Source organism: Phoca vitulina, unplaced genomic scaffold, assembly GCF_004348235.1.
Source record: "Phoca vitulina isolate PV1807 unplaced genomic scaffold, GSC_HSeal_1.0 scaffold96, whole genome shotgun sequence".
Classification (NCBI taxonomy): Eukaryota; Metazoa; Chordata; class Mammalia; order Carnivora; family Phocidae; genus Phoca; species Phoca vitulina.
Genome location: NW_022589799.1, coordinates 886,195 through 896,354, shown reverse-complemented (window position 1 = coordinate 896,354; position 10,160 = coordinate 886,195). Strand labels below are relative to the sequence as shown.

General features: G+C 49.9%; 1 protein-coding gene across 1 annotated transcript; it reads right to left on the bottom strand.

Annotated features, from left to right (window-relative positions):
- Positions 1 to 4: 4 nt before the first annotated feature.
- On the bottom strand, positions 5 to 8,642 carry THEM5 (thioesterase superfamily member 5). The gene is made up of 5 exons (XM_032396999.1): positions 7,831 to 8,642; positions 6,224 to 6,425; positions 4,813 to 4,951; positions 587 to 697; positions 5 to 272 (listed from the first exon to the last, which is right to left on the bottom strand). The coding sequence occupies exons 1-5, from the start codon at positions 7,951 to 7,953 to the stop codon at positions 35 to 37; spliced, it is 813 nt and encodes a 270-aa protein (XP_032252890.1). The 5' UTR covers positions 7,954 to 8,642; the 3' UTR covers positions 5 to 34.
- Positions 8,643 to 10,160: the final 1,518 nt, after the last annotated feature.

The window sequence follows — 10,160 nt, the reverse complement described above, 5'->3', positions numbered from 1 at the left end:
TCATTGGAGTCTACAGCAGGTGCCCGGTCCCACTCTAAAAAGCTGGATCCCAGCTTGGGAGCGCATCCTCAGCATTCTTTCTTCCATTGGTCCTGAGGGTGATGGTGGCAGGACAGAGTCTGGCGCTGAGGCTGAGAACCTCTTTACCTGAGCACTTAGCATAGACTGTCTGCTGGTCCCTGCTCTGGGCGATGCACGACATGTAAAGCTTCTGGTCCTCGATCTTTTCCACGTCAACTTTCAGTACAGCCAGAGAGCCCACAGGAATCAAGCTGGAAGGGGAGGTGGCTTAGTCCATCCCTCATGTGAATCCCTGGCCGCCATCCCTTCACCCCTCTGTTTCCCCAGCCTTCTCTTCATCCCACTCTGCCTCAAGGAATAAGTGACTCAGGGCTCGCGGCCCACTTGCAGACTTCCAGAGTCTGATGGCAGAGGCTGTGCTCTGGCCGGGAGTAGAAGGTCAGCTGAGCAGCGGCTTGGGAAGGAGGGCGGCTGACAGGGCTCCCGCACCCAACCCCTGACCATGGCCACTCCTCAGTGATAAAAAGGGCATGACTTTGGCCAACGCTCAAGGATCCATACTTACTTTTTGAACCTGATGTTGAGGCTTACTGTGAATAGCCCCTCTCCAGCCAGGTAAGCAGTTTTAGAGAAGGTCTCGTCCATCATGGCAGCCAGCGACCCCCCATGTGCAAACCTGGGGGTGGGGTGGGGCAGGAACAAGGCCAGGGCTGCAAGCTTCCCCGCCACCCACCCTGATCCTGATGTGGAGCCATCCTGCCTCTATCTTTCTACAGGAGAAGAAAGGAAGCAGAGCAGGATCCCAGCTGATCAAACTGGTCCAAGTCACTTCAGCTTTTCTCCCATGTTGCTTCAGCAGCATGAGCAACCCCTGACATAATTATTTTATTTCGTCAGGAAAAACTGAGTTTTTTTTTTTCTTTTCTGATAAAGTTAATGGAAAGGGGTGCCTGGGTGGCTCAGATGGTTAAGCGTCTGCCTTCTGCTCAGGTCATGATCCCAGGGTCCTCGGATCGAGCCCCATGTCGGGCTCCTGGCTCAGCGGGGAGCCTGCTTCTCCCTCTGTCTCTCCCCCTGCTCGTGCTCTCTCTCCCTGTATCTCTGTGTCTGGAATGAATAAATAAAATCTTTTAAAAAAAAAGTTAATGGAAAAACATTTTTTTTCTGATTCATCACCTAATTGCTGGCAGCAATTGCCATCATTTGGAAAGGTGCGCTCATACAAGGGATGGAAAAGCCCCTGTGCTTTTTGGCTTGGGCTCTGAGGCATGGCCTTGGGCCAGCTCCCACCTTACCCATCGCTACACCAGGGCCAGGCTAGCATGGATTACCCTCTTGTTCCCACCACCAGGAGGGGAAAGAGCTGGGAGCCATGGAACCACACCAACCTGGTTCGACTCCGTGCTCCACCTCTCACTACCAGTCTGATCTTGAGCAAGTTGCTAAGTTGCTGAGTTGTTAAGTTGCTAAGCTTTTCTTTTTTTTTCTTTTTTTAATTTTTTAAAAGATTTTATTTATTTATTTGAGAGAGAGAGAATGAGAGAGAGCACATGAGAGGGGGGAGGGTCAGAGGGAGAAGCAGACTCCCCACCGAGCAGGGAGCCCGATGCGGGACTCGATCCAGGGACTCCAGGATCATGACCTGAGCCGAAGGCAGTCACTTAACCAACTGAGCCACCCAGGCACCCAGTTGCTAAGCTTTTCTGAGCCTAAGTTTTTCCACTATGAATTCTGAATAAAAATAATTCCTATTTCATCAGATTACATGAGGTAATGTTTATAAAACCCCCTACTTCCACATTGCTTGAAAGAGGGAAGAAGTTGGTGCCAAAGAACCCCAAACCTGCTCTTCCCTTGTTATCCTAATTGGCCAGACAGGGGTACCATTGGCAAGTGTGTGGATTCTGCAGGATAGCTCTTGATCAGCCAGCAACCTATTCTTCCTCATTGCCTAGGGCTGGGTGGATACTTGTGACAAAATAGAAAATATATATATGTCTCTGGCCTGGATTCAACACAGTGCTGTTGAAATCCTTGTAATTTCCTGGGTGATGGGAGTGTCTTGTTCTACTGAGGTGACTCTGGGCAGGCTCCTGAATGGCTCCTGGATGGAGCCCCAGAAAGACGAAGCCATGATTAGAAGCTCCTAGAGAAAGAAGAAGGGCTGGAAATGGAGTATATGATGGTTCATGCCTGCGTGAGGAAGCTTCCATAAAATCCCAAAGGTATAGGGTTCAGAGAGCTTCCAGGCTGGCAAACACAGGCCCAGTGGGAGGGTGATGCACTCTGACCCCACAGGGACAGAAACGCCTGCATGTGCTTGGGATACTCCCAGACCTCGCTGTATGCATGTCTTCATCTGGCTGTTTTTCTGTATCCTTTATCATATCCTTTAATAAACTGGTAAATATAAGTGTTTCCTTGAGTTCTGGAAGCCTCTCTAGCAAAGTAATTGAACATCAGGAGGGGGTTGTGAGAACCTCTGATTTGCAACTGTAGGGGCCAAGGCAAGCTGTCCCAAGATGGGCCACTCTGGTGTGAATATTATTTTGAGCTGAAGGCAATCGAGACCCTGTGGGCTCAAGGGAAACTTTTGCCCCTCCCTTCACTACATAGAAGAATTTAAATTGGGGGTCTTTCCCAGAATAAAGGTTATTACCAGAGAAAAATTTTACCTGAGTGACCCATCTGTATGGCAGGGCAAGCAGCTAATTACCAAACATCTGCTCTTCTTCTTATTGCCCTGTGAAGTGCATTCCTTCCCTTCAAAGTCCCAGACCCCTGTCCCTTGCTCCTTAGTTCAGGATGACATGTAGTCTTCATTTTGCCTGTCTTTAGAATTTCCGTGTCTGTGTGGATTGCCTGTATGTACACTATTAAATTTGACTTTCTCCTGTTAATCTGTCTCATGTCAATTTGATTCTTAGTCCAGCTGGAAGGACCCTTGAAGAGGACAGGAAATTCTTGCTTCCTGACATAGCCAAGTCAGACAGAAGTTGTGGGAACCTGGTGGCCTGCTACTTGCTCTTGGCATCTGAAGTGGGGTCAGTCTCGTGGACTGAGCCCTTACCCTGTGGGATCTGATGCTGTCTCCAGGTAGATGGTGTCAGAATGGAGTTAAATTGTAGGACACCCAGCTGGTGTCACAGAATTGCCTCATGTAGGGAAAAGCCTCTCCCCATTTGGTGATCAGAACTATCAGAAGTAAAGGTCCTGTATGAGTAGTAAAGGAGACACACAGGAGAGAAAGACATAGTAGTTGAGAACTGGTTTTTTTCCCTACACAGTAGATAGGCTGAACTGGGTATTTCTTTTTCTTTTCTTTCTTTCTTTTTTTTTTTTAAGATTTTATTTATTTATTTGAGAGAGAGAGAGAATGAGAGAGAGAAAGAGCACATGAGAGGAGGGAGGGTCAGAGGGAGAAGCAGACTCCCTCCTGAGCAGGGAGCCTGATGCGGGACTTGATCCCTGGGACTCCAGGATCATGACCTGAGCCGAAGGCAGTCGCTTAACCAACTGAGCCACCCAGGCATCCCTGAACTGGGTATTTCTTTCTGTTCAGTATGAATCTCTTCTCTGAACCCCTCAACCCACTGGCTTCAGTGTTGGATGGTCCTCCTCTGCCTCTCCTGCCCCACTTCCATGAGCCCTGAAATAAAAATCAGCTATACTTCACCCCCCATCCCCGCCTTCTGGTGTTTTCCTCTTCAGAATGAAGGGCATTCCTGACCTGTGTAGGGCTCTGACCTAGTCCCCCAGCAGCTGATGCATCAGTGGGAAAATCATTGTCCTCACCGAAGATGCCTTTGGGATGGCCAAGGTGACCAAGGGCTGCAGTCTGAATCCATGGCCTGTGGAGGTGCTGACATCTATTAAGATCTCTGAATATAACTGCAACTGAGTCCCTCCCAGGCCTTGGGACCCTAAAGCTTCCCCCCACCCTTCTGTCTCCCTTGTAGGAACTTTGGCACCACCAATAGCCTTCAGTGACTGTCTAAAGAAGGAACGGGGATGCAGGAGAAGGCAGACGACCATGGACTTGGTGGCCCAGTGACCTTGAGCCTCTTGCTCAAGCAAGAGGCTCAAGGCCAGCTTGCTCTCCCTTGTGGAATTTACCTAGTGTGAGTTCCTTCCTGGGCCTATCCCAAGTTTGAAGGCAGCAGAGTATAATGGAGAGATCAATGGATTGGAGTCCCAGGTCCTGGATTAGAGACCTGATCTGACTTGGTTGTGTGTACTACTGTGCTACCTTACCTCTGTGTGCCTCAGTTTGCCCCTGGGCAAAAGATGAAGTCTGGAAAGATGGTGTCTGAGAGCTATATTGTGCCATATGATTTGTGAGTACATACACATAGTTCCAGGCATTCTGGCAGTTGGATATTATTGCCTCAGGTTTCAGGTAAGAAGGCTGAAGGCCAGACGTTAAACTGCTTGCTTAGGGTTCCAAGGCCAGCAAGGCAGAGCAGGACTGAAAGCCTGGCTCCAGATCTTGTCCTCTTCCAAGTTCACAACATCTTTCTCAAAGTGGCCTCTAAGACCACCTTCTTATTGGAAGAATTTCAGACCTCCCTAAGGAGGCTCTCCTTATCTGCACAATGGGGACTGGACCAGATGACCCAGAGCGCCCTTCCAGTGCCCTGGTGTTGAGACAGAAGCCCAGTGCTCACCACCCCCACCTAGCTCCTTAGGGGGAGGTACAGACTCCGGGGCCTGGGGTGTGGCTCATCCATCAGCTGAGCCAAGCCCAGAAAGCAGCCAAGAACATCCACCCAGGCCCTGCCTGTGGCTTACCCTGGGGCCCCCTCCAGGTAGGGGCCAGGTTGGAAAAGACAGATGGACTTCTTCTTGGATGGGTGGAAAAAAATGACATACTCGTAGCCTTGTCCTTCCACTTGAATGCACCTGGTGAAGATGCGCCAGTCACTTTTGTCTAGGGAGAGATGGGCAGTGTCGTAGCTGGAGAAGGGGGCGCATGAGTGCGTGGGGCCCAGTCACGATGCAGGGCCAGTCATTCAGCACCATGGGTGGAGCCCTGCCTTAGGCACAGGGTCCAGGAGAGAACCAGAGGACACCCAGCCTCTGCCCTCAGGGAGCGTTCAATCTGAGACTGGAGACACAGCCCTCTCCTCAGGGACCCCTCAGTCTGGAGGGAGAAATACTCAAGGAAGTTCCCTGGCTGAGGGGTAGAGATAGGCTCATGGCCAGATCAAGACTTTAACAGACCTTAAACATGGGAAATTAAAACTATAACATGTAATTCACATATAATTCAAAATAACAACAGTACTGAACAGTAAAATCGGGGTGCTTGGCTGACTCAGTTGGTAGAGCATGTAACTCTTGATCTTGGGGTTGTGAGTTTGAGCCCCCTATTGGGTGTAGAGATTACTTAAAAATAAAATCTTAAAAAAAAAACACAGTAAAATAAGTGCAGAAAAGTCCATCAAAGTCCTGATTTTTTTCCCCCAAAACAACTACTACAACAACTACATCCTTTTTTGATGGATATCAAATATTTTGAAAAAAATTATTTTGGTGACCCTGCTTTGTGGCATAAACACAAAGGCCATCTGCCTACTGCACCACCCATTCATCAGTGGGCAGGAAAACCACATATATAAATGAGAGAGACAAGAAAACAGGGATGTGCATGTACACACGCACACACACGCATCTACACACATGAAGAAAGCTGAAGGTGGAAAGTTCTATCCATCTGATCTGGTGGGTGTCTGGGGAGACTGGCTGTGGACCCCGTAGAGCAGGGACAGTGTGCCGAGGCCTGCAGTGGGGGAGGCAGGCCCTAGGGCCTTCACTGGGTAGAGAAGAGGACTTGGGATAAGGCTTGACAGTATAGGAAGAACACCCAGCGAGAAGGCAGAAGGGCAGGGGGCTGAGGGGCTGTGCTCAGGGGGTGGCTCTTGGCTGGGAGCAAAGGCCGACACTGGGTTGTGTTCTCTTGGATGGGAGGAGGGAAGCAGAGATCAGAGAGAATACTCTTCTCTTCTCCTCTACCTGCCTGGGGCTGCATCATCAGAGGTGGGTCAGACACAGAAAGAACTTCCAGCTGAGAACTGGAAGGGAGCTTGTGGATCTCCTTCCCAAGGGCCAGGAGAGTCAGCACAGTGAAAGAGACTGGCTGAACCCACCCGGTGCGCTGGGGAGCAGGTATGCCCAGAGGCCTTCCCAGGCCAGGCCCTACCTGACGCCACTGCTAACCCAGATGGGAGCTTCAGCCCCTGGATGTGGTCTCTGTTGGACTTGAAGGAGGGCAGTTTGATCCAGCCGTCAGTCTTGGTCTTCTCCAGAAATTCCTGGTACAAGTTCAGCATGTCTGGACACCAGCTGGCATTAGGAAGGGCATAATCCTTAAAATCTGTCTTCTCCAGACAGAATCTTGAGACCTGGGAGGGAAAAATCGGGGAGATTAAACAGCTTCCTGGGGGATGGGGGCTGCTGTTTGGGCTGTGGGACCTCTAGGTGGCTTGCTCCTGGGTTCTTGGCTCCTCAAGCCCTTCCACCAGTGTTGACTTACAGGAAGCGGCCCATTTTCCTTGCAGAGGGCTAGGAGACACCTGAGGGTGACTGACAAGGGGACGCTAAGGTGCAAAGGAAGGAAAAAAAAGGAACCAGGGCTGACAAGTAAAGGCATACTGCTCTGTGGTGTGCCTTACCACTGTCCTGTTTAAAAACCCGTGAGCTGTTCTTTGAAGCTAAGAACTGCTAGTCTAAGCCCCACTGTACAGATGGGGAAACTGAGGAAATATGGCTAAGGTTGCCAAGCTTGTGAGTATAAGAGCTGATGGTCAGACTAGAGCCTGTCCTCAGACACTGTCTACCCTAGGGGGTGCGACCAGTGGTGGAGGACCATTGCTACCACCTCCTTACCTCAGGGGCTATCCCTGTTCTGTCCACAACTGTGGGCCTGCCCTGGAAAGGTGGCTCCTTTGAAACATGTTTCGAGTGCCCACAGAAGTGTGAAACTATCTGTGGGAAAAGCGAGCCCTCTGAGGCATCAAGCACTCATGGACCAGTAACAACTGTGGGCAGTAGGCTGGCTGCTCACCAAACCTCACACAGGACCGTCCATCTGGAAATGCCCCAACTCAGTTGCAACGGTCTGAGTTCCACAGGAAGAAGGTGACTCATCGGTGGCCACACGAGTTTCAGACCAGGACGAAAGTGTCCTGGTGGTCTTAGTTTTGGATCTGGGCTCCTTAGTCTCCTTTCCCTTCCCTTCCCTTCCCTTCCCTTCCCTTCCCTTCCCTTCCCTTCCCCTTCCCCTTCCTTTCTTTTCCTTTCCTTTCCTTCCTTCTCTTTCTGCCTGCTTGCTTTTCCTTCCTTCCTTCCTTCCTTCCTTCCTTCCTTCCTTCCTTCCTTCCTTCCTTCCTTCCTTTCCTCCCTTCCCTTCCCATTCTTCCTTCTCTTTCTGCCTGCTTTTTTCTTTCTTCCTTCCTTTCTTTCTTGCTTTCTTTCTCTCTCTCTCCCTCTTTCTTTCTTTTTCTTCCTTCCTTCCTTCCTTCGTTTTTCTTCCTTCCTCTCTTCCTATCTTTAGGCCCCACATGGGGCTTGAACTCACGACCCTGAAATCAAGAGTCACATGCTCTACCAGCTAAGCCAGCCAGGAGCCCCTTGATCTGGGTTACTTGATATCCTAAGAGCACCTTCCCTTTGCCAAATCAAATAGCTCCCCAACACACTGCCCACTTGCCCCAGCCATCATCTGGGAAGAGGAAATTTGGGGTGCTCCTATGCCCTAGGCCCCCAAGAGAAGGGCTGCCTACCTGGCTGAGCTGGGAACTTACTGACCAGGGAGTCCGTGGAGGATCCGAATGCTGAGTTGGGGTTCAGTCTGGGCAGGACCTGGGGGACGCCAGGAAGGACTCTGTGCCGGCCAAGTCTTACTGCCACCTGGAAGCATCTCCTTATCATGGCTGGGTTCTGAGGTTGGGGCTGGTAGGACTGAGAAGGTAGCAAAGCGAGTGAGTGCTTTTTGGATGTACCTTGGTGCTGCAGGGGCGGCCACCTCTGGCACAAACCTCTCTCCTTTTTGTCACCAGGCCTTCAGCAGCAAGCTGCCTCAGCAGATGATTAGGCAAGGCTGGACTGGTTTGACACAATACCCACAGATGTTTGGAGCCTTTAGCTGGTCCCAAGCCCCACCCAGCACTCGGGGAGAAGTAGATGCTGCTTGGGCATGAATGCTGAACAGGACTGGCCTGAGTCCAGAAAGAAACATTTGTTAAAGAGAAAAAAGTGCATAAAGAAATAGCATATGGTACATGGGGCCTTGGAGAGCTGCCCTGGAGTGTTTGGGGGGGCAATCCAAGAACATTCCAAGAAAATTCCCAGAAACGTAAGGGAGGTCTGTCTCTTGATTGGAGAGTGTTGGTGGAGTGTCTGTGTGTGTTGGTGGAGACTTTGTGGTGCGTGCTCTGCAGCGAGACCATGTAAGACCTCTGTCTGGTATGGTCCTGGCACGCAGAAAACCAACTCACCGCCCTTAGCTACCCCTTCTTATATCCCAGACAAGGGGTCACACAGAGAAGCCTCCACCTGCTGGTCCCTGGAGGGGATACTGGTGAGAAGGAGAAGGTCTTAGAGGCAGAGACAGAAAATCATTTGGGAGCAGTCAGCTTAGCAAAGATGCTCTCAGGTTTTGGGAACCCCAGGGAAGGGGATGGGTGCTGGGGGTGAGGTGGGGAGCCGGGCAGTGGAGGCCTTGTCACTGGCAAGTGTGCAAGAAAGATAGCTTTCAGTGGAAAGAGGGGAGGAGCGTTCAGCCAGGGTCTGCAAGGTTGTGGGCTTTTTTGGTGGCGGTTATTTCTTCTATTGAATTAAAACTGCCAGTTTTCAACTAGAAGTCCTAGTTTTTAATTCACTGGAGAAAAGCATGCTGTGAAAGTCAGAACCGTGCAAAGGTGGAATTATGATGATAATGGTGGTGGTGGTGGTGATTTGGGGCAGTTTCTGAAAAATCAAACTGACTTAATAGGGAAGTTTACAGGTTTTGCCCCACTTTCTGTATTTGGCTGCCCCGGAAGACTAGAATAGAAATATTTTCCTCATGTCCTGTGAAGATTTGAATGAAGTTTCTTCAAGGACAGAGAAACCGGGTTTTTGATTGATTCAGTCTCTGGATCTAGCCAAAACTATTCGAATTCTTTGCTAACATTTAAAAAACAGGGAGTGTCACACAAAGCCGGTCAAAGACCTCCGGATGAGGAAGAAGATCTGGCAGCAGAGCATGTCCATTCCTGTGCAGTGGCAGCTGCCTGGGGCCACACCTCATGCCCTCTGGCTTGTCCCAGGCTTCCCCCGGTACCTGGCACCGCTTCATTCCCTTGCAATCTCTATCTGTGCTACTTGATGGAAAAGATGGGACTTGAGGAGGAGATGAGAGAGAAAAGAGGAATCTCAGAAAGGACTGGAGAGGAATCTGAGGAAACGGGAGTAGGGAGAAGGAGGGGCTCCATAGGAGCCTGATCCCAGGAAGGTGGCACTCACTGTCCGGATTCCAAGAAGAATCAGTACCTGAATCTGATCATTGACCAAGAGCCATGTGGGAGTTGGGTTATCACCCTTGCACAGCCTGACTTCCCTTGCAGATTGTGTACCCCAGTGGGATCAGCATCTCTTGTTGCCTGACTAGAAGAGGAACACTCTTTTTTTAAAAAAATTTTATTTTATTAAGTTATGTTAATCACCATACATTACATCATTAGTTTTTGATGTAGTGTTCCACGATTCATTATTTGCATATAACACCCAATGCTCCATTCAATACGTGCCCTCCTTAATACCCATCACTGGGCTAACCCATCCCCCCACCCCCCTCCCCTCTAACACACTCAGTTTGTTTCTCAGAGTCCGTAGTCTCTCATGGTTCATCTCTCCCTCCGATTTCCCCCCCTTCATTTTTCCCTTCCTTCTCCTAATGTCCTCCATGCTATTCCTTATGTTCCACAAATAAGTGAAACCATATGATAATTGACTTTCTCTGCTTGACTTATTTCACTTAGCATAATCTCCTAGAAGAGGAACACTGTTTGTGAAATAGTAGAAAAAATATATAATGGTTTCTGCCCCTGGTTTCCGAACACAGCTCCTAAATCCCTGGGAATTTTCTGGGTGATCTG

Bases quoted from the DNA above. Each gene is read 5' to 3' on its own strand.
- THEM5 (XM_032396999.1), bottom strand. From the start codon at position 7,953: ATGATAAGGAGATGCTTCCAGGTGGCAGTAAGACTTGGCCGGCACAGA. The intron at 4,952-6,223 runs GTAGGGCCTGGC...ATCTCTCCCTAG, and splicing joins TGGGTTAGCAGTGGCGTCAG to ACAAAAGTGACTGGCGCATC. The intron at 698-4,812 runs GTAAGCCACAGG...CCCCACCCCCAG, and splicing joins TACCTGGAGGGGGCCCCAGG to GTTTGCACATGGGGGGTCGC.